The following is a 24,902-nucleotide window of genomic DNA, read 5'->3' as shown; positions in this document are numbered from 1 at the left end:
TATCAAATACTTTATATTATTTCATTTCATCTATGTAGTCTATTTTCTTTCCATTAAGCTATTCTCAATTCACTTTCCTGGGGAAGAAGAATAAGATGCTGCTGCTGCTGCTGCTGCTGCTGCTGATGATGATGATCGTGGTGGTGGTGTTGTTAATGATGACAGTAAAATTTTAATGTAGTGCTCACTTTGTGCTAGACCTTCTTCTAAGCACTTTATGTGTATTGTTTAATCCTTACAACAACACTGCCAGAAAAATATGAAACATTTTGCTTAATATTAGAGGAAAGCAACTAGGGTGGTACCTACTTTTCATTTACTGATAACATTTTCTATAGTATCCTATAGACTTTAGTGCATACATAAACATTTTGATACACTGTCCCTATACATTTCAACTCAATGTAGTATCTCATAGTTTCTACTCTAAAATATTGCCTTTATTTGCAATACTCTTGAAAGTTTTTGGTGGTTTTGATACAGGGCTTTTTACTATTCAAGAATTAGTTTATATTATCTCTAGTAATGGAATCTATAACATAACAAAAATCTATAACATATGAAAAATTTAGTAATTTCACAAAAGATGTGTCAAGAATGGTCAAATTCAGAGATTGTAGCTCACATAAACTGATATCTATTCTGGAGGCCAAAATTCTTACCTAGAAAATATATGAGTTAATCTATAGAGGGTAATTATGTTAACCATTTTTAGGGAAATTTCAGATTTATATTAAAAAAAGATATTCTGAAGCCAGGTGTGGTGGCACAGACTTGTAATCTAATCACTGTGGGAACCTGAGGCAGGATATTCACAAGTTCAAACCTAGTCTGGGAAATTTCACAATTTAGCAAGACCTTGTTTCAAAATAAATAAAATGAAAAAGGGCTGGTGACAGAGCTCAGTGTGAAGGCCCTGAATGCAATCCCAGTGCCACCAAATAATCAATTAATTAATTAATTAGTGATTCAAATGAATATGCTTTATAGTTAGCAGTCCAAATTGTGGATTAGCCAGATTCTAAAATAATTACTCATAAATATTTTGAATCTTGTTGCTGAAAAACCTAAGCAATTAAGAGAAATATATAATGGATAAAGAATTTAGAGAGAATATTACTTGTGTTGTGGTTTGGCAATTGTATAACTAAAATAAAATCTAAAAACTAGCAAATTAACAACCTAATAGTAAGCTGAATTCTGAAATTTCAGATTTATTTCTTCATAATGACCTTGGTCATTTATTCTGATGATTTTATTTTAGCATTTAAAAAGAGCAGCTTAAAGAACATTTATCATTTTGCATTTGAAAGTGTCAGCCGGTATGATCCTTTGTGACATAAGAATATTTTAATATCTTGTAGTATGCTTTGAAAGGACCCGTGTCTTGTGTCTTGAACTTTTTGTGATTCTTCCTACTATTACCAAAGTCATATGTTACTATATTCTATAGGTCTCATGGTTGTTTTTTTTTCACTTGTTAAAAAAATTTAGATGCTAGGAAGTAAATTTTTCTAAGTCACCTATTTCCAGAAAAACTATGGTCCAAACTGAAACTTTTTTTTTTTTTGGCAATTTCATCTCACTACTTAACTGAATTAAGATTATTCCATTCTTTGAGAAATGTGGCAGAAGTTTCACAGCTTGAATCCATTTTAACATGATGATCAAGCATATTTAGTAGTTCATTTTTTGGAGGTTTTAAACATTAGATATGATGACCAAACATCTCCATTTGCCCAGAAATGTCCTGATGTTAGCTATGAAAATTCTAGTCCCAGGTTATCTGTTAGTTCTGGAAAAAAAGATAGGGGGTCACCCTAATCCTAGATACTTTAAATGAATTATTTTATATGTGAATGATATTGAATGACAGCTCATATTCCATGTTTGCTTAAGATAAGTAAAAATTGGCTAAAAATAAATAGGAGGGTCTTACCTGTAGCATTACTTTAATAAAGTTTCAAAAAGCAATAATGAAGTTGGGAGAAAAATTGAATTATGCATTAAAAAATAGTTAACACTCCCACTTCCCATGCTGAAGAGGCAGATCTGTTCACATGGGGTAAGTCATAACTTTTTCCAGTCCTTTTCTGCATCCTGTGCATCTTTGTGGGTTTCTTTGATTTCCCTTGTTGGTGTGATATTTTGCTAAAAAGCAGCTGACTCACATCCCATCCAAATCCCCAGTGTCCTCCAGATCCTTCACAAACTTGGCATCCATCCCACTCCTTGCCAATTGCTTCCTTTCTCCCCAATTCCCACGTGTCTCCTTCCTGAGCCATCTGCTCCTCCTCCCTTCCTTCGATTAGTGCTTTCATCTGGTCTTCCAATTTCTTTCATTGTTCAGTGTCTGCTGCTTCCTTCCCCCTCCCTTCCCATGGAAGAAATCAAGATTCTTGATGTGGCTGATGTCATAGAGACCCTCTTCCCTGAGAAGTTAAATATGTGTTTCTGCAAAATAAATATGTGGTTTTGTTGTGTGAAGGTCAAAGGAAACTGGAATGGTAAACCAGAAATAGGTTTTTATCCTGTCTATCCTTCATGAAGTCAGTGTGCATTATATATTTCATTTCTTTTAAAAAGTAAAAATGTAAATCTTGATTAAATATAGGTTAAATCAGTGTAACTTCATTATATCAGTGATGGGATTGAAGCAACGAGTTAAAATATAAATTTAAATTGCATTCCACTGCTTAGTTTTCAAATTTAATAACTGAAATGCTGGATTTGTAGAATAAAATTTAGGCTTGAGCATATAAGACCATATTATAACTTCAAGTTGCAACATTTACTAAATGTATGACTTCATGTAAGACATTTGATCTACATCAATTTCATTGTTTACATCTGTAAAATGAATGGTCAAATACTACATATGTTATTTCACTGTGTTCTGGGAATACAATGAAAAAATATGTCATTGTAAATGGTAAGATATTCTAGACGTATTAGTAATGGTATTCTGAACTATATGTATGATCTATGGATGTATTTAGTCATCAGAAATATGATGGAAAACGAAAATTATGAACTGTTTGTGCCAAAAAAATTCCAATTTTCCTGAATAAGCCAGAAGGTCATGTAAATATATATTACAGAATATCTAGCATTATGTGTCCTCTGCAAATATTTGTATTTATATCTGATTCATAGCCACAAGAGTGCCTCTAGCTTTCACAAAATCACCATGAGTATTCCAGTTAGATTAATGTTATGACTAAGTTCAAATTAATATGGAAATTAAGAAACTGATGGGCAGCGGATTTAGCTCAGTGGTACCTTGCCTGCCTCACAAGCACAAGGTCCTGAGTTTGATCCCTGGTACCACAAGAAAAAGAAAGAAAGAAACTGATTCAAGTTCTGTGCACATCGTTGTTCAGCAATGCAATAGTCAACTCGGAATTCCACAGGGAATTGAGTTCTAATGCCTCTGTGTGTATGCATCTCATGTAGAACAGGGTAGTTCTGAACAATCATTAGGTGAATGCTGTGATTCAGGTGAGAAACATAGGGTAAGAAGGGCTGGTATATATCTCCTAAGGAACATCCTCCAACTTACCGCAGACTTATCAATCCATGTAAGTAATTACACATACACTCATCATGTCTGCACACTAAAAGAAGAAAAAGCAAACTCAAGCATTCTTGACCTACTTGTGAAGTCAAAGCATCCTTTTCAAAAGGTTGTAAGCTATGTCATTCTCAGTTTTAGCACACAAATAGTTTTAGGCAGCAATACAATACTAACTATAATTCTGATGAGCATTTGGATATTGTTCTAGCTTTTCGCTATTCATCTATGATATGTACATTAAAAAACTTAGATGCCAAGAGCTTCACATACCAATTCATGAGCCTTCGCATACACTGTTCTATCTGCCTGGCATGTTCTGACTCCTCAGTGTTTATTTTAACTCACTTATTTTTCACATCCCAATACAAAGGCAACTTCATCAGAGCAGCCTTCTGTATAACCACACCCCAAATGTCATACCTATATTTCTTTTTCTTGTTATTGGTTCCATTTATTTTACCAAGTATTCTTATAATTTGTTATAAATTATGACAAGTATTGCTTATCTAATGTACAGAGACACATTAAAGGACTATCAATGTTCTTTGTGTCTTTTATGATAGAAGCAGAATATATATCTCTAGAAAAAATGTTAAGTAAGTGAAATATAAGTCAGAAATAATGTCTTTTACCATACCCTGTATTGAAAAGTTGCTAACTTGAACCCATTTGATTTTCTAAAATCTGTTTTTATGCAAAATTATGTATTTCTTTTCTTATTCTCATGTAAAATGGAAAGGGAGTATCATGTACCCCATTCCATTCTTCTAAAATATGTTTTTTCCTTGGCTTCACAAAGAGGAAATATTACACAGATTAATTATGTGAGTTAATATATTGTTTAGGTGTGACTTACAGATATTCACAGAATCTTGGAAGTGGGAGTAACTTGAGAAATTGTGAGTAAGCAAACTCCTTCATTTTTCAGAGTAAAAGGGAAGCCAGGAAGTTGATTTATCCTAAGTCACATAATGGATTAGTATTGCAGCTGGAACGAGAGCCAGACCTCTCAACACCAGTGTTCTTTTTGTTTTTTACTTTTTTGGTGACAAATCAGACCTATCCAACACATCTAAAACATTTAACTTTGATTATGATAGAGGTCAACAAAGAATTCATGGAGAAAGTGCTTTATGGGATTCATTTCTCATAATTTTGTCATTTGTTTTGTATCCTAAATTCAGTATGTCCTACTTCTGAACCAATATTGAAAGTAAATGTTAAAAAACTAGGGATTACCAACTTTCTCTGCTTTTATATCCATAAGGTGTAATCATGGCCTTGTGTTGATTAAGTTAATTATTCTGTATGTTATAAAAACATATTAAAGCTTTTCTTACATGATTGAATATCTAACTTTATCTCACAATTTCATTGTTAGAAACTACGGCAATTTAAAAAGTAAGTTTAATTTATGGATATATTTGTAAGTGTTTATGTCTGAGGTTTTGTTTTGACCTTAGCCAAATCCTTTTAATTTAGAAAAATATTAAGATAATAGTATTTTCCCTGCCTATTTGCTAGGATCATTATGAGAATCAAGCCATTGTAGTTGAGAGTGTTTTGAAGATTCTCAGTGACAGCCTCTTTATAATGTTATTTTAGTGCTTCTGTCTTGATTTTCCACTAATGTACTTTCTCATATTAAGTTGAAGAAGTGAAAGATTAAAAATATTTAATTTCAGAAATTAAAACCTTTTGACTAAGAAATTTGGGTAGGATTAAAAAAACTTGTAAAGCCATAGTGCGTCCTGTTTTGATCAGTTTTTAAGTATACATCATTTCATGCCTCCTTTCATATGGTGTACACCTTTAACATACTTTATAATGTAGAACCTGAATGCCCATTTGTTTTCAGGTCTTTGAAGATACCTAGTTGTAATACATTATAAGTTCTCACAAATTCATGTTAACCGACTTAAGAATCATAGAGTACAAAAAAATAATAATAATTGAAAAAAAGAATCATAGAGTACAAATATGTTCAGATGCAAAGTTAAAGAAGTAAAGGCTAAAAAGATTGCCAGATGGTCTGGGGATTTAGCTCAGTGATTCTGCTGCCTGCCACACAAGCGCAAGGTCCTGAGTTCGATCCCCGGTACCAAAAAAAAAAGATTGCCAGATAATGTATTTTCTAGTTTAACAAATAATTTTTATTGACTTTAGGAAAGGGTATATATTTTTGCAAGCTTCCTCTATGTAGTATATTGGATTTACATCTGAATAAATATCTCACAAATATAAAAAACATGAATAATCTTGAACACTTGGGGTATTGTACAATATTATGCTTTAGGGTCAGGGATTTAGCTCAGTGGCACCATGCCTGGCTCACAAGTGTAAGGTTCTGAGTTCACTCTCCAGTACAAAAAAAAAAAAATTAAAAAAAAAATATATATGCCTTTATTGTGTTTTGATTGTTGTGTGTTGTCAATATGCTGTAAAATCCCCTGAGACGATTCTGGTGTTCTGAATTTTTTTATCCAAACAGGCTTCCTCAATACCACTTTTTAATACTTTTTGAAAAGCTAGGGCCACACAAATATTGGTTTCAAAGTAACATTAGACAACTTAAAGGACTGCCTAACAGATCTGCCAGAGCTGCCTTCCATATGGAATTCTGCCGACTTGAAATCAGTGGACCCAAACCGGATATGGAACTATGTTGCTGGTTAGCATCCACAGTCTTTCAGTGAGGATAGAGCTTCAGAAAGCAGAAAGTGTCTCAGAAATCCAAGTAATCAGTCAAGAAAAGTTGGGGCTCAGAATTCAAAGTAATACAGTAAACTAAGCAGAAGTGTTGTAACTCTACAAAATGAACACACATGACCAAATGATGAGGCCTATAATAGGAATTTAAGATTAGCTTGGTATCCCAACATAGAAAGCAAACATACAAATCATAGTTCCCCTTTTATGTTTTTTTTTTTCCTTGCCATACATGGTTACTCAAGCAGCTGAGTTTCTCCAGTTTTTAAGCACTTTGATACATCTGATCAGGCCATTAAGTTTCTCCAAATGGCTAAAGACTAGTGGAGTTTTACTGCTATTTGGGAGCACTTTGTTTAATTATAGGTTAAAGTACTTTGCCAAGTTAAAGGCACAATCCTTTGTGGGTTGAGCTGATGTTCGAGCCAGTTTATTTTATTTTCAGTGTTCTATTAATCAGAGTTGAAAATGTTTCTCTAAAAATATAGTTTTAAAATGTATCCCAAAGTGCTTCCTCACAAAGCTTATCTTTAATTTTAAAATATTTAAAGGCTATCTGAGCACTTTTTGCTAAATTCTTTGTATTTAAAAAGTTGACTTTTATCATTGTTTATAATCTTTGTGATTGCTTGTGATGTCCTAGACAGGATTTTGTTTCTTTCTATTCACATCAAAAAAAATGAATTGTAATCTTATTTTTTAAGTAGTACACTCAAAATGCATTTAAGGCATTAAAATGATATAAGGCTTTCTTTCCTTAAAGCAGGGTCCAAAATGCAGAAATTACAGAAATATTTTAAGCTTTAAATTTTAAATTATTTTAATCTGAGCTCTTTAGAGGAATCCTTGATTTCCCTTTCATTATATACAGTTGTCCAAGGTTAACTCTATATTTCTCCATCTTGTCTGCATTATCACTTTTATTTAAAGATTCTCAAAGAAGAATCCCAAATTTTATGCTCTTTCTCAATCTAATGCTGATTTTGCATTTTCTTTGTTTAAACATTAGTTACTTTAACAAAATAACTATTGGTAATATCTGACCACTTCAGTTTTTATCTCCTTAAAACCAAAGAATTTGATAATATAATAAATGGTACACTTATAAAATAATCTGGTGTGCATTAACAAAATTACTACCAGATGGTACAAGTTTTCTCTTCTTAAATCTTACAAAATCTAGTTGATCACAAAGCTTTAAAGGCCTAGCACACTAGACACAGGCTCATGTTTAACAGCATCATCTTGTATGGGAAAATTTCAAGAGCAGTTGAGCACAATCTATATAATATTGTACTGGTATCTCTCGCCATGCACTAAACTAAAATCAAAATGGATTAAAGATCTAAATATTAAAATAGAAACGCTGAATCAGCTGGAACAGAAATTAGGTAGAACCCTTGAAGACATTGGTGTAGGAAAAGATTTTATGAACAAAACCTCAGTTGCCCTTAAACTAGCACAAACAATCAACAAGTGGGATCTCTTCTTATAAAAAGCTTCTACACAGCAAGAGAAACCACCAGCAGTGTGAAGAGACAACCCACAATGTGGGAAAAATTCTTCACCTGCTGTTCCTCAGACAAAGGTCTACTATCTCAAATCTATAAAGAACTTAAAAAGATCAGACCTCCAAAATTCAAAGACCCAATTCAAAAATGAGCATCTGAAATGAACAGACATTTCTCAGACAAAGAAGTAGAAATAGCAAATAAATACATGAAAAAATGTTCAACATCACTGGTCATTCGAGAGATGCAAATGAAAACAAAGCTGAGATTCCACTTCACTCCAGAAAGAATGGCTGCTATCATGAAATCAACCAATAACAAATGCTGGCGGGGCTGTGGGGAAAGAGGAACCCTGCTCCACTGCTGGTGGGAGTGTAGACTGGTGCAACCACTGTGGAAATCAGTATGGAGATACCTCAAAGAACTAGGACTGGAAGTCCCATTTGACCCAGCTATTCCACTGCTGGGGATCTTCCCCAAAGAATTAAAAGCATCACACCAGAGTGACATATGTGCACCCATGTTCATAGCAGCACAGTTTGTAATAGCTAAAACTTGGAAGCAGCCCAAATGCCGATCAACTGGAGACTGGATAAAGAATATGTGGGCTTTTTTAATAAAAAGGAGTACTACTTAGCCATAAAAAATGAGAAATTGGAGACATTTACAGCTAAGTGGATGCACATTGAGGCAATACTCTTAAGTGAAATAAATAGGACACACATGCATAAATACCGAATAGTTTCTCTGGTGTGAGAAACTGAAAGTGTAAATAAGGACTAAAACGTATAATAGGTAATGTGAACTAGGAAGAAAAGGGGCAGAGGGGAAGGAAGTGGGAGGGGTGGGGGAAAGGATAGAAGGGAATGGGATTAATATGAGAAAATGAAAAAATGGAAACAAATTCTTTGTGGATAGGGAGGGATGGAGGGGTTGAAGGGAGGGCAGGGGAAGGGTGAAAAATAAGAACCAAGAGAGACTATGTAAAGGTGCAAATTTCCCATGATGAATGTCATTATATTGTAAACCTAAAATATACCGATAAAATAAAAATTTAAAAAATACTGTACTGGTAGAAAATAATGGAAATTTGACTCCTTGAGTGGATAAATCACAATTTAGCAAGAAATCCATTATTTCACATGCCTTTGCTTTTTAATGTTTGTCATGTCACTCTTCTCACCTGAATACATCACATCACTGCACTGTACCATGCATCATGGCTATAAAAGATCATGTCAGGTTGGCCCATCTCTGCTTCCGCTTATAAATATTCTATTTAAGCTTTAAACATAGTATAGTAATAAGCTCATGTCTGTGTGGGTACAGGAGAGTCATTCCCCTGCATATAAGATATTTACCTAACTTCATTTCTCCTATAAATAATATATGCGTGTGTGAATTATAAGCATCCACATTTTCTTTCTAATAACAACTAGATGGGTTAAGGGCAACTAGGCTTTATATCCAAAGCAGTCAGGCTTAAATATGGAGTTTTATGAAAGGAGGACCTTCAATCTGACACACTCAGCGGGGTGCACAGATTCTACCTATTTGTTCCTCCAGCTGTTCTGTCCCAGGATCTATACAGTACATACTCGTATTGCTGATTTTTAGTTTGTGGCATCAGAAGCAAAGAAAATACAAGCTCATGTACTTATCCCAATGTAAATGCTCTACAGAAGCGTTCTTTCCTTATCTGTAGGAAGGGCTCCAGTGAACTTAATGATCTGGAGCAAGTTTCTGGTATCCTCAGAACCTTAATTGTCTCATTCCAAAATAGAAAAATATAGCTACCCATGAAAATGTTGTCAAATTAAAGATAATGCATGTCATAATGCTGTGAACCCAGCAGGTGTTAGTACCCCATGACAGTTTTCATCGATTACAGCAATAGTAATAACACAGAGTATTGTTTAAAATTGTTAATACTTTTATTACATTTACCCTTACCACATATTCACTGAGGCAGAGAAAACAATCAAAAGCATTTTACACACTGAGGATATATGTTGTTTCAGATGTTACACTTTTGCAGTTGTTTAGTCCATTAAAATTTCTACAGAAACATCAGAGAATTATATACATTTGTTATTTTGATAAGAAATGGTAAGAACTGTTTTTTTCTTTTGGTACCAGGGATCGAACTGGGGTGCTTGTGCTTGCACAGCAGGAGGCAAAACCACTGAGCTAAATCCCCAGGCCAGTGAGAATTTAATTTGACTTCCACAATTCAGCATAAAATAGTATGCTTTAAATATAAACTCTAAATTAATAAGCTATTTTTTCCAGCTATGATGATTGAAATAGGAATTCCAGTGTCTCTGAAAAGTGCAGATAATGTGTATTTTATGTCAGTGTGCATTTAAAATGCTATGGTTGAAACAAAATCCATGTCATTGTGAAATGTGTAGTCTGTGCAAAAGAGAACCAATAAACAGCACAACAAACTTTTCCATTGATTTTTTTACTTTCCTCTTTTCTGATATCCCGTCTTGTCAGAGCCTTTCCCTTGGCTTAAGGCTAAAATTGCTAACTGTTGTTTTAATGGGAGCAATTTAGGATTCATGAAATTCTGATTTTCAATTCAAAGTTCTGACAAAATAACTTAAAACTTACTCCAGGAGAGGTTTAAAGCACACATCTCTGTTCAGCCTGGAACTGAACCCTTTGTGACAGAAAGAATGCTCCGAACAAATAACACTCCAAATGATTCTTGAAATAATTTTAACTTAGATAATTTACTCATTGATTTTTTTCACAGATAACAACAGTAATAGAAAAGACAGAATATACCAATTTTTACTTTTTTATCTGCCCATAAGTTAATCATTAGTTGTAAGGAAATATTGAGAAGTATATGTGGATAATGCTAAAGTGCAATGTAACGTACAAGAAAGTTCCTTATTCAAATTCTAGTTCAAACTTTTTCTCAGATTATATATAATGTTTTCCTGCCACAGGTAAATTAGTCTACTTGCTTATTGTTAGGGAGTATGTATATACATTGTCATTTATTTTCACATATGGATCCCCACACTATGTGGGGATTATTTATCTTGATATTATGTGCCCCTTATGAAATGAGACAGACTTGCTTGATAGCTGAGCTACATTCAAGCATAGTCTTGTGATCAATACAAGAGAATGAGGCAACTGGCCACATGGGTATTGAGTTTCTGACCCTGACCTGATGAGTCCTGACTCCTGATTAATCAATTAAGCTTGTCACTTGCAAGTCTGCTTGCTGTCTTTGGACACTTTAAGATTAAAATAGTATAAAATGTGAATGCGAGTATATTCAATTTGTAATGTTTTAGGCATGTTCATACTTGTGTAGGCACTTAATGGCATTAAATTTCATATGTACAATTTTAAAACTATGCCCTTATAAAGTAATTTTGGTTACTTTGAATTTCTGAAGCCAAAATTGGCATATCCAACATCAACTTTGCCATTGCTTTGTGTCTTCTTCAGCATATAAGTGAATTTCTGATTTCAGAGTAACAAATTATACACAGTCTCTGGAAAAGGCATTATTTTAGCAAGGATTTGGTGGTTGAAGAAAAGTCTCACACTGGAGCAAAACTACACAAAATAACTAAGTTTAAGAACTCATGGAGGGAAAAAGGGATTTACTGTTAGGAAAGTATTTTCAGCTGGTGTACTTCTAACTCCAAAGAGCCAAGAGTTGGAAAATGAGCTTTTCTTCTCTCAAATTTTTTGAACATTTGTCATCTTTATTTCTAGAGTATAGTCATAATTCCTCCATATATTTTTATTTCAGGCTGTCTTAGTAGTGACTATATGCAAATTCAGAATTATAGCCAGATGGTTGGTTGAGGTGATGAAAAGCAAACCTGGTTTTTATGGGAAAGTGAAAATTGCCCATAAGACTTTGTTTTTACCTTTAAAACAGCAGGACATTGTTTCATGAGACCTGTGAAGGAAATAATACATTAACTTTAATAGCTATGAGCTAAATTAATTTTTCATATCCATGCTGAATACTACCATGTAATCTGCCTAGAATTTTCATAGAGGTGAAAATCAATCAGCTTCCTTACTCTTAGGAGATAGCTAGTAAAGGCTGTTTTATTACAAAACCACTCTGTATGTTGCATGCTTTTTACAGGACTTGGTTTTGGGTTCTAGTCTTAACGACTTGGGAACCAGACACCTGGGGAATCTGCTCAAAGCTTTTACTGTTTCATCTGCTTTGCATCTCATCAGCTCTCAGGAGCTGACGGTCTCTTGTTTGGAAGATTATAAATTAGAGGGAGCTTTCTTGGTTAGTTGCTTTAGCTATGTAACTGTGGCCCAAGAAAATGGTTTTGTAAGAGAAAATGCCAAATTTCAACCATGTCTTCATTTTGGCTTTAAGCCACATTTAAGCAAGCAAAATAGGCATGTTTTAAGCAGCCTGTGGTTTTTCTTTCTACTCTTCCTTGTTAAAATTAGGAATCATGAAAGGGTCCTCTAGTGTATACATTGCATAGATAGAAATGGACTAATTTATACCTTCATAAAGAAAATCATCCTCTCTTTAACTTAACTGTCTCTCGGCAGGGTGGCTACCACTTGCATGCAATTAGCAATACAGCTCTTTCTGATGTAGTCTATAATCAAATTACCATAGGTGTGCTTCAGCAGTAGCAAACAGCCAACTACCAACTCATAAATTGTTGTGATGAAGAAATGAGAATTTTAGGAGGGAAAATGGAAATAACATAGAAATGCAGCTGCCATAGTCCTAGGCAGCAGCTTTGCCTGGCTTGTGTTCTCAGCTGGCAGCTCACCAAGCTGTGTAGAGAGCCATGGGTTCCCACTGGGATAATTGCTTTTCCTGCATGAGTCTCTTGTTGCTTCTCTCTGATGATCAAGAGTGTTTAAACTCCTGGATGAATGAATGTTGGTTTTCAAATGGTATTGTAAAGTGTACCAGCAAACAAATGAAATTGGATCATGTTCTCTTGTATGTATTGCAGTCCAGGCAAATATGGGACACCAATGGAGAGATCCTAATTGCCAATTTTTCCTCTCGATTCCACTCCTTGGAGAACAATTGAAAGGCTTACAACAAGTTATGGTTTTTTTCCTTGGGATACTGTCCTTTTGAAGTCATCAGGAAAAATATAGACTAGTCACTGATTATTTTCAGTTGTATTTTGATGCTTTTTTTGTTTTTCTTTTTCTACAATGTATATGTCCTTTTCCTGGCATTTTACTGTTAAGTAAGGGGTTTTGTTTTGTTTTGTATTGTTTTATTTCTTTTTTTCTTAGTGCAAATCCCAGGCGCATCATTTACACTTTAAACGGGCTGTAAAATTTGAAATAAAGCCTTGCTTAATAATTTACAACTGAATGGACTAGTCATATCAAAATGAATACTTTTTATAATCAAGTTGCATATTTTTATAATGTAATTGAAATACGACTAACCTAATTTTTAAAATAGCTTATAGTAAAACATCTGATAAACATAAGTACTAATCTGTTTTTCTGAGTTTGACCCCTCTCTGGGCTATAGCCATTTTTATTTTGTGTCTGGTTATGAGTATGTGAGAATTTCACCTACCAAACTTTGGATGAGCAACATGAAACCGATAATATCAAATCAAGAGATCTGAGCACTAAATATTTTAAATCATGTGTTTCTTCCTCCTCCTTCTCGTCTTTCCTTTTCCATCTCTTTTCACTCATCCCCCGCATGTAAGTTCCTGTGAAACAGTGTGAAACAGGAATAAGGAGAGCTAAAAAAATGTTTGGGAATTGAATTGAGAGTGAATATCTTTTATGAAAAATAAAAAGACTACACAAACTTTAATAAACCTTGCTACCTATGAAAAAGAATTGTGATTTGGTTGACCCTGGCTTATGGCTGATAATAATTTAAAATAAAACACATAAGATAATTTTGCCATGGACATATGATATCATTGCAAAAGGGTTACTTTGTGAAATAATATCAATACAAATAAATAGATGATGTAAGCATTTCTTGAAATTTGTTTTCATATTTGAGAGAAATGTTGATGGTAACTAAAGTAACAGATATAATATTTTATATCAATTTTTTGTAGATGGAAACATAAAAATTTGAATAAAAATTTATCTCTGATAACTAAATTGCAGTTTAGGTGTTAAAGAGAAAAGTAAAACTATTAATATGTACATTCAGAAACATAACACACCTACATATGATAGTATTAAAATCCAGCTATAAAAATATGGAATCAATTAATACTGTGACTTTTCTTTGACTGTTCATAGGGCACTGCTTGCCTGGTGATATGAGCAAGAAATATAATCAAAAAAGAAATGCTGTATGTCCTTTGATATTACATATGATCTTCATTATTTGGATTATCTTTCACTTGACTATAATTTTTGGGGGGTTGCTGTCTTTTTGGAGTGTTTACCAAACCCTTGATCTACCATTTGTACAATATAATTATACTAATTATGTTACCATTAGTGTTTTCACTTAATTTAAAATGCAATAAACCAAAATTTTGTTCGAAAGCTAGGATAGTGTGTGTCAGAAGATAGGTATGCTTCATATCGCCTAACATTAAAAGTTGACACCACTCATGTAGCTTAATTAAAAGTCATAGGTATTATTCCATTTCTTCTGTGATCCATGCTCCAAAAAGGTATCATTTTTGTTTCTTAGCACAGTGGTTGCTCTTACTGAATTAATGCTAAATTTCAAAGAAATAAAAGCTGTTACTGTTGCTACTCTTCTTCACATGCTTTGTTGAAAGGAGTCCTTGGGGACTGTCCAAAACTGTCCTGTAGCTTGTCTCACCAAGGAGAGTGTCTGGAGGCTATGGCTGGCCATCTGGGTTACCTGCATCTCATTGTCATTAAGGAGCCAAGTGAGGCACTTCCCCAGTTCACAACAGCTTGTGGTCTAGTCTGCAGGTCAAGGATCCATCCAGAATTGACAGCATTTCTATGACGAGCTAACCAGACCCAAGGAGAGTTAGTGAGGAATTTTGTACAAAGAATATGCTACACTATAACTCAAAACCTCTCACTTCACTTATATTGCAAAGTAGCATAAAAATAATTCCATGATAAAAATCAAGTTTTTCAGAAAAAATAATTTCTAAACATAGAAGCTTTTGAAAAACTTCTCTCTTTATGTTAATCCTGGATATCAAGTTCTTACTATGACTGTATAAATGAATTTCCAAGCCTTTAATCTTACAGAAAATTGTAAACAATAAATATTCCATAATTTTTCATTGACATGATGATGCTAATGTGTGTCTTACATGAATTATTTGAAACATATACATACCTGTATTAGCATTCTAAATCTGTATTCTATTAATACTGTTATTTTAAAAAATAATATTTCTAGTAAAGAATACTGGTTTTTGAATATAAAAGATATTAAAGGAAATGAGATAAATTGTATGACAGTTTGGTGGTTAGCAATTTGAAATTATATTTGAAGCCCTTAATATAATTAGCGGTTTCATTTTTGGTCTGTTGAATTCAAGTCACATTAGGTTAATGTAATTAAAAGCAGAAAAGACTTTGTGTAGCCAAACTAGTTAATTAGCCCCAGTCGGTTTAGTATGTTAACCAGAGGTGTATGGGTAGCACGGTGGGGTGATGTCTGAAAAAAAAAAATCCCTATGAAACAGATACTGCAAATCATCTGACTTGCTTTAGGGTAGAAAGTGAAGACATACCAAGGAGTTCATTTTAAGTTCATCTTTATTCCTGATTGTTAGTGCTGATTGCAGGATAAGCTGTATATTCCACAGAATAACCAGACCAAAAAGCTTATTTAATTTACTTTTTTGAAAGAAGCATGCTTTTATGTGTGCAAAGATAATAAGAAGTCTTTCTGTGTTTTGGAAATAACAATATTGATGGCAGTGTTTTCATGCTACCAACTAATGGTCATTTTTATTTTTTCTCAGGAACCATAAAATCTTCTTAGATTGGGTAGAAAACCTACATCTTATACCTGAGTTTTCTATATTGTTTTTCAGTATAAAATTCTGAAAAGTAGATGAAAGCCTTAGACAAAGAGATTTCCTCCTGCTCTAGAGAAGCCTTTAAGGAAAATAATCATGTCTAGTTTCTTCTTAGAAAGATTCCTGCTGTATAAAAATCACATGTATCAACTGCATTGAGGGATTTTTTTTAACCTTAGTGTTGCTAAAATATTTTTTTAAGACCTGAGACTGTTCCAATGAAAAATATAAGGTTTAGAGATATTTAAGACTTTAATATTCTTTACCACTTTGTTCTCTGCCCTGCTCTGTCTCCTTTCCCAAGTGGAGTAAGGCCACTGGGACCTTCTTTTTGTTTTGCTTTCATCAAGTATGTATATAGCTGAGCCTCCGCCTTCAAGCACTGTCTAGAGCTTATGGAAATGTGGGTTTCTGATGTGGTTACCACTGTGGCTGGTAAGGTATATGCTAATGAGGAAGTAAGACCTCTGCCTTGGATTTTTGACATAGGCTGGATGCCAGTATATTGTCTGAAAGCTTCACACTTTTTGCTTCTTCAGTCCCCGGATTATGGTAATTGAAGTGGTGTTGCTGCAGTTCAGTGTTTAACATTGTGCCTGTTCATTATACAAACTTGTTTTTGATAGGTTTACAATTTGGCTGTCAAATCCAGCTGCAGGAAGAGACCTGCCAAGAAACATTTCTTAGCTTGCTTTGAATAGTGTTGTTCTCACATTTATAGTGTTTTGTGCATGTTAGATGTACTTTTTTCCTCTTTAGGCAGAGAGAGGAAATGTCAACTTTTGTTTTACCAAGGCACACCACAGTTTTCTCTGGATAGTCATCATAAATTTACAATCAATATTTTTAAATGTCTCAAAACAAATTGGTTATTGTGAATAGTATGTACGACTTGATAGTTGGTATGTTGATTTGATCAAGGTTATAAAACTATGTTATTTTGATTTGTTTATTAAAAAGAATAGGCCTCTATGCATCTCATATTTGTGATTTTAGAAAATAGATTTATAGTTTTTAGCTAACTGTTTCAGTTCAACCATTGACATAATGACAAAATCTATTTGATGTTATGGAAATTAGAGGCTATTATATTTCTTCATGTATTTTACTCTTCATTTGCCCTGCATTTTCATCCATTCACTTTTATCAATTTCTATCTTTACCATAAATGAGGAAATAAGGTTTTTTCCTAGCTTAGTGAGACTTGTTTGGTCTTCCATTTAAGTAGTAACCAATATTGCAGGTGAGCATAATAAAATGCTCAGCACTAGCAATATCTGAATAAGATTAATTTTTGATGTGGAGGAGTATATGCATTGTAGAATGTTTAGGAGCATCTATGATCTATTCCCACTATATGCCATAACATCGTTTCCTGCTCCTGACTCTGGCAACCAAATCTCTAGATATTGCCAAATATCCATGGGGAGAAGGAAGGGTGATAACTTCCATAGAGAATGGATTCTCACTGGAAGAAATGATTCTCTATAGAAGAAATAATTTAACATATAAAGGGTAAGAATTACTTGTTTCTAAGGCTTTAAAATGTTAACACAAATACACCTTTTCCTGATAAAACCAATAGAAGATGTGTTGGTAATTAATTTTAATGAAAAGCTGCTGGATTTAGCCTAACAAAAAAAAGATTACTTTTGATTAGACAAATACCTCTTGAATCATTAGGTACCTAAGTTTAATATACAATTATAATAACTTGTAGGCAGCTCTCTAAGTGTTTTATATAGTTTATCTTTTATAATTTTCATAACATCCTTAGCAATACGTATTAATAGGATCCCCATTTTGAAGATGAAAAATAGAGGTACAGAAGAGTAATACCTTTTTTAGAGTCATGCATAAATAATAAGCGTTAGACTGACTCCAGGGCTCATGCTTACTTTACTTTCCTGTGTATGGGTCTGAAAGATTGTCTTGGATTTAAAAATCTCCACTAAGATGTTCAGAATCATTTAGAATTTTATTTAGAATTTATTTCTGAACTAGATAACATCAATAAAGAATACTTTCAGTGGAAAAACAAAGGTGCAATTTATTTGATGTTATTTACCCTTTGGTAATTAATATTTCTGTTACTGGTGGATAAAAATACATTTTTCTCATTAAAAATATTTTGTAAGATTAGTATTTTTTCTAGCATTGATTACTTTTGAGGTTTTTGCATCAATACATATCCACATAAAGAGCCATGCCAAATACCTCCTGTAATGATACTAATGAAAAAAGTTCCTCAAGCTACTTGATTCATCAAAAAATATCCTCAGAAAAATTTGTCAAAGTGTCACATTATTTGCTTTTGCTTACTTACAAAGGATAGAGAAAATCCCAGTGGATTTCTTTTAATTTATACAGTAGATATGATTCATTGTAAAAGATGATTGTAAATTTTTGTAAGATGGGAACCATTTTTCCATTTATATTCAATATCCCAAACATTGATAATTGCTTGCAAAGCATGTATCCTGGTTGCTTTTCCAAGACTGAGCCAAGTTACTTTAATCAACATTATAATAACAAGGTGTGTACTACAAACTCATTAAGACTTTATGCCGTAGTTACCTTTGAATTTTGGTTCACCTCAGCTATTGTTTGCTATCGTTCATCTCACAATTGGAATTGTTCCATGTCTGAGAATATCCTGCCAGTCCCCTCATAACTCTTGGTAACTAAATTCCCCTCCTCCACTGGTATCAATTCTTTCAAAATATAATGGCACTGGACTGTAATATACAATATTAATTGATGTCCTATATGTGCATAAACAATTTGATTTAGATCTCTGCATTCCCAAATATTTAAAAACCATAAAAACAAATTAGTCCTATATTATGCTAAAACCATAGAAATAACTCGCTGCGTCTTTTAAATAATGAAAATCATTTATATCTTACCATCCTTTGGCTCTCATTTTTTACATATTAGCATGTTTTAAAATTATCGTTAGTCATGTATTTTATTACAGTTAAGACACATTGACTTGTTAACTTTTAGAACAAAAGAAATGTTTAAAGCTTGCTTTGTTTTATTTTTCTATTACTTTTGTGTATATTTGAATTAGACAAGTACTTTGTATAGTTTCTTCTGAAATGAACTATTTGCTAAATATGCAAAGGGATTCAAGGTTAAATTCTGAGCCACAGGAAGAGGCTCAATGTGTTGTCTGAAGTTGTATGACAGATCACCTAACTTCCATTTAAGCAGTGGGTTTTCCAAATCTCTTTTTTGCTATAATGAGCTTGTTTTGTCAAGATTTTTGGAAATGTTTATGTATTTTAAAATACATACATGCTAAGAGATGATAGTGTAACTTTTCTGAAGGATCTTGACTGTATGATACTCAAATTCTTCTGAACCTCAAGAAATCAAGTTTATTAAACTCATTTATTAAATAGTAGTGTAATAGTTGTAGGCTGCACATTTATTGTAATTTTTACAACACATATAGCCAGAGACACATACTTTGTCTGAAATCTTAGCTCTCTTCCAACTTGCACTGTGATATTAGGCAAGTCACTTTCCTCCAATGAATTCTGAGGTTATGAGGAGGAATTAGATATGCTCCTCTCCCTTATAGTTCACAGTTAAGAAGGAAAATTTTATATTTAAAGGGACAGTTAAAAATATATTGGGATGATGGGCATAGGGGAGATATGTGGGAGGAAGTATTATACTTTTCTGAGTTTCTGGTCCTTTAATGAAAAGTGAGAGTATTTTTTGTTGTTGTTGGTACTGGGGATCAAACTTGGGTCCTTCTGCTTACCAGGCAGGCCATGAAACCACTGAGCTAAATCCCCAGCCCAAGTGAGAGTATTTTAATGCTTAGCCCTAGCAGTCACATGGAGGCATTATACTGAAGACCAAAATGTAAGTGATATGCTAATACAAGAGCACCTCATAAAATATAAAAATTAACATTATAAAATATCAGGTTCAAATTCGGTCTACATTTCTTTTCATAATTCTACTTTTGAGATTCTCTTGAGATGATTGCAATATATATATGTGTGTGTGTGTATGTGTGTGTGTTTGTATATATATGTGTGTGTGTGTGTTTATATGGTGCTGATTACAGTTCAATTTATAAGAAAGAAGAATGAAACATCTTAAGTATCTATTAGTAGGGAAATAGTTTGATAAAATATGGTAAAGTTGTATAATTAAATAATATGTAGCCAATAATTGATGTTGAATAACTGTGTGTAATGTTTTCCACAATTAAAATGGAAAATTTCCCCATTTAATTGAAAATGCAAGTTACAGAAGTAATATGCCACATGATTTCACCTTGGTGAAATTGTGTATATGTACAAATATTTACATGTATATGAGTATTTTAATTATATGTATACACTGTATATGTGCATATGTTTATAAGAGAGTTAAAAGAATGTTCACACAGCACAAACAGTAAATTTCAATGATTTTTATAAGGTTGACATTTACTTTTGCATTATTTAAGCATTTAAGTATGTATCAAAACAATAAAAATATGATTGATGTAATTTCTGTTAAAAACCTTTTAAAAGGCACTAAATTAAATAACAGACAAGATTTTTGTTTTTAATAGTTTATAGTCAACTACGACCTTTAGAATGATTGTTGTGTGCAGGCATCATTGTACAAGTGAAGGATAGGGTAATGGATAAACAATACAGAGAAAAACTTATCCTGTGTACCAGATACAATAATGAACAATGTGAGAAAAATTCTAGGGTGATATTTAGAGTGAAGGTTTAGATCACCTTATAATTTGTTTATAAAAGTACTCTTTAAATACCAAGCTCTAAATTTATACCACTCTGTTAATATTTGATGGGCTTTAATTTGGCCAAAATATGTACTTTTTGGATATCTAGATTAAATAATTTAGATATTCTAAAACAACAAGACCTCACTTTTACAAAGTAGCAGTTTCAATAAACTCTTTTAAGGTATGATTTAAAAGATGTTTGACTGTTTCTTTCCTTTTTCCTTTGCCACTAACCTTTGATTCCTTCATTCATTCCTTCATTTTTTCAATCTTTCTTTTCTCATTTGTTTAATTGGTATGCTGTATAGAGTAAATATGAAGTCAAAACCTCCACAAATAAACATCCTAGAAGTTTTTCTTTACAGAACCTTTCTTAGGTTTATGACTTTACAAATATTCATAGATAGTTGAACTCACGTTCACAATGAAATTAAAAAATTTAAAAGATGGTCCAATTTTTAATTTATGTTTTGCTTCATTCTACTTCTTATATTGAATTTTGGTTACAATTAAATTTATGCAGCTAATTAAGTGTTGAATAGTATGCCTGAATGTGACTTTCCAGATGATTTACTGAGATCTGTTTAATCTTTGCCTGTTAAGTTTCCAAGATCTTGCTGGGAAGGGAGCAACATCTATGCTTTTGAGGAAATAGCAGATTTTACTGTTTTGGCATTTGAGATATAAACCTCTAAAGCAATTCTGGAAAATTAACAAACTAGAGAAAACTTTATTTCCATATTCAATAATACTAGCACATGATTTGTTGAAATCATTTATAGCTGGTATACATTTACATATTAATTATATTCATATAGTATCAGGAATTTCCATTTTCTTATTTCTGCTTCCTAATTAAGTTATTCATGCATTTCTTGATTTTACTTGATGAAATAATATGAAATAACTTGGCTGAGATAAAAAGCAAATTTCTAGTTTTTTAGAATATAAGAAATGTAGGCAAGGAAAAATGTTTTTTTCTTTTTTGTTTGGAATGATTTCTGTTTACAGCTACTATGTAATATAGCAAATACTATGTCAGCTGTTTGATATAACTGTTTTGATTTATATGTATAGAAGATGGACTTCATTTAAGAAGACCTGTCTCACATAAACATTAACCAAAGCTATTTTAATCATATCCATGTCAAACTTTTTTTCAAGATACGAGGAGGAAAACTTATGATTACTTACACCCGTAAGAGTGATGCTGGCAAATATGTTTGTGTTGGTACCAACATGGTTGGGGAACGTGAGAGTGAAGTAGCAGAACTAACTGTTTTAGGTAAGTGCAATTTTATCTCACCTACTCACTCTAAAATACATGTCTTATTTTTTTGTATCTCTATAAAAGGTAGAAGGAAATGATTAATCAAAGTATAAGTGATCTTTATACTAGGGATAAAGGAAATATTGGTACATTACTATTTTGGGGTGTGGAAAGAGGTGAGAAGGAATTAGTGAAGTGGCCCAAGATAAAAATAGCCAAAGATGTGGAAGGAGAACTAGGAGGAGGTTCCAACACAGAAAGGCCTCTAGAAGAACGGAACTATGCAGAATAATTTCCTACACAACATTTTAAATTATACATCTGTTCTTAATTAACATCTAAAATGATAATCTCCTCATGCATCTTTTATTTGGTGATGGTTCTTTCTAATTTTAGAGAGACCATCATTTGTGAAGCGACCCAGTAACTTGGCAGTAACTGTGGATGACAGTGCTGAATTTAAATGTGAGGCTCGAGGAGACCCTGTGCCTACAGTACGATGGAGGAAAGATGATGGAGAGCTGCCTAAATCCAGGTACACATGAGGGTTTAATGATGTGATCCATCAAACCGTGGGTGCTGTGATACAGTCCTTCACTTCCATTGGTTCAACTTAGAAATTTTGACTATGGTGATTTGAAAGGAATATACATTCAATAGAAGCTATTCTTCAAATTTTTTTTTTTTTGTACCGGGGATCGAACTCGGAACCTTGCGCTTTCGAGGGAGGCGCCGGACCCACTGAGCTAAATTCCCGGCCCTATTCTTCAAATTTTGAATTTTAATCTCTTCCTGGACTAGAGATATGTGGTATGGTGCTGTCTGGTTGAGCCATGTAATCAGGAAGAGAAACAACCAACATTCTACAGTGCACCATGTTGCTAAGCTAAGATGTTCAGTAGGTTGGTGTATGAGATACAGTTTGGCTTGTGATGCTCTCCATTTGTAGGGTTTATGAGTACATATGTCATAAGCCATGGAGCTTCTGTAGTCTCCTTGATCAGGGACCAGGATAGAATACTAGAGATAATTAGAATGAGGAGATTGTTTTGTTTTCTGAGTTCATAGAAGAACCATACATTTTTGAGCCTGGCTTGCCCAGGGAACCCTTATAAAAGGTGTTATTTCTTACACAGATTTCTCTTCTCAACTAAATCACAAGCAATACAAATTCTTTACATGGGGCTATTAGGAAACAGAAGATAGATACAACATTAAAGACATAACTGTGAACCAATTCAAAGCATAGTAAAAGAGGTCAGAGTTTTTTGGTATCTGTCAAGACTTTAAATTGACTAGGATTAGAAACAGGAATTAGGAATTAGGAAATTAGAAACAGGCTGTAGGGAAAGAGCCAATAGAAAAAAATATTCAGGTGTTGTCAGTAGTCTGTCTTCTCTAGTGTGTTCATTCATTTAGCAAGCATGTTCTTAGTTCCTCCTAGGTGTTGCAATTTTGGCATTGATATAGACATAAGAGTCTGTTCCTAAGGATCTCAAAAAAGATAGATAATTACAGATCAACATCAGCAAGCCTTTCTTTGTCAGATAAAGGTAGACTTCTGCAGCCCCAGGAGAAAAATCAGAAAAGAGTTTTCAAAGGGTTATGACAAATAAATGTTTTGAAAGAGTATACATCAATTTGATGATCAAGAAAAAAGAATTGATATTCCAGGAGAAGGTCATTATAACATAGACACAGATGTGAGAAAGAATATCACATCTTTTGAGGGGTAGAGTTTCACATGGCTAATGCATAAAGTATGCGGTAAGAAGTAATAGAAAGTTAGAAATTGGAACCATGTTATCAGCAGATTTGTGTAACAAAGAATTTCAAATCTTACTGGATGATATTGTTGAGCGAAGACAGTTTGGTATGATCAGTTACTTTTTTTTCAGAAAAAACAATTTTGTTAGTACTATGGATGTTACATTATGAAGAGGAGATTCCATAGAGGGTACACCATTGTTGTAGTTGCACAGATAAAAGATGGGAAGTGTTTGACCTGGGAGATAAGTTGGATATAAAGCTCCAGAGTGGAGAGAAATTTCTGCAACTGAATTGACAAATTGGATGACTTTTGTTAGATATAGAGAAATGATGAAGGAAGACAGATAAATGTGTTCGAAAAAGGAGTTGGTGTAGGTTAGGGAAATAAAAGAAAGTATTATTTAAACCTATTATATATTAGTAACCCATCAGATATGATGTCCAATTATTGGTTGTAAATATGAATGTGAAGCTCAGAAGAAATAAGGGTTGGAAGTGTTTGTGTTTTTAATCAATATATAAGCTGTTATAGATAATGTAATTGAGGGAGATCATTTTAGAGAATTCAAAAAAGAGAATTAAAGTGAAAATTTAAGAGAAACTCAATATTTAAGGGGAGGGAAGATGTGGTACGACAAGTAAATTCTAAAGGAGACTGTCACTTCAAAGTTCCACTCTGCCCCTAAACTAGTGCAGGACCATGGCCAAGTGACCTTACCATCTTCTACCCTATTTTCCTCATTTACAAAAAGAAGATAAGAATAATAGTCACTTCGTAAACTTGTTATACAAATTTGAAAAGAAATTTTATAACATAACACATTTTAAATCTGGGGTATATTAAGAATTTAATTAATAGTGTCATTTCATTTTAGTGTGAGACCAGTAGTTTGAGGAAATGAATGAAAAATAACAAGCTCATTTAAAGGTGTTCTTTTAGAAAGTAGCTTAATATATTAATTCAGAACCATACAAACAAGCTCTTTTATTTTGCATATGTAAACAAATTCCACACTTTATACTTAGTTTTAAATTTTCTGAAGTGGTGCATGTAATTTGATGCCTAAATACATGTGTATTATAATGAGATCTTTGTAGAACAATGTCACTTAATGTGCTCTCTTTTGTTATGTTATTAGATATGAAATTCGAGATGATCATACCTTGAAAATTCGTAAGGTGACAGCTGGTGACATGGGATCATATACTTGTGTTGCAGAAAATATGGTTGGAAAAGCTGAAGCATCAGCTACTCTGACTGTTCAAGGTAGACATTGGGGAACTCTTTATTGTGCTT

At 33.2% G+C, this 24,902-nt stretch overlaps 1 protein-coding gene across 8 annotated transcripts in view; it reads left to right on the top strand.

The window, feature by feature from the left end:
* Robo1 (roundabout guidance receptor 1) overlaps positions 1 to 24,902 on the top strand; it is a 1,092,891-nt gene that overhangs the window by 953,164 nt on the left and 114,825 nt on the right. For all 8 annotated transcript variants that reach the window (XM_004870578.3, XM_087213903.1, XM_087213881.1 and 5 more), the window contains 3 exons: positions 21,730 to 21,850; positions 22,232 to 22,370; positions 24,745 to 24,872. In XM_004870578.3, the coding sequence (XP_004870635.1) occupies positions 21,730 to 21,850; positions 22,232 to 22,370; positions 24,745 to 24,872 (388 nt within the window). The remainder of the gene's footprint in view (positions 1 to 21,729; positions 21,851 to 22,231; positions 22,371 to 24,744; positions 24,873 to 24,902) is intronic.

Source organism: Heterocephalus glaber, unplaced genomic scaffold (genome assembly GCF_053883595.1).
Source record: "Heterocephalus glaber isolate CG9 unplaced genomic scaffold, H.glaber_assembly_v1.0 deba00000122, whole genome shotgun sequence".
Lineage (NCBI taxonomy): Eukaryota > Metazoa > Chordata > Mammalia > Rodentia > Bathyergidae > Heterocephalus > Heterocephalus glaber.
Note: the sequence above shows the minus strand (reverse complement) of the source record. Positions and strands in the feature narration are given on the sequence as shown.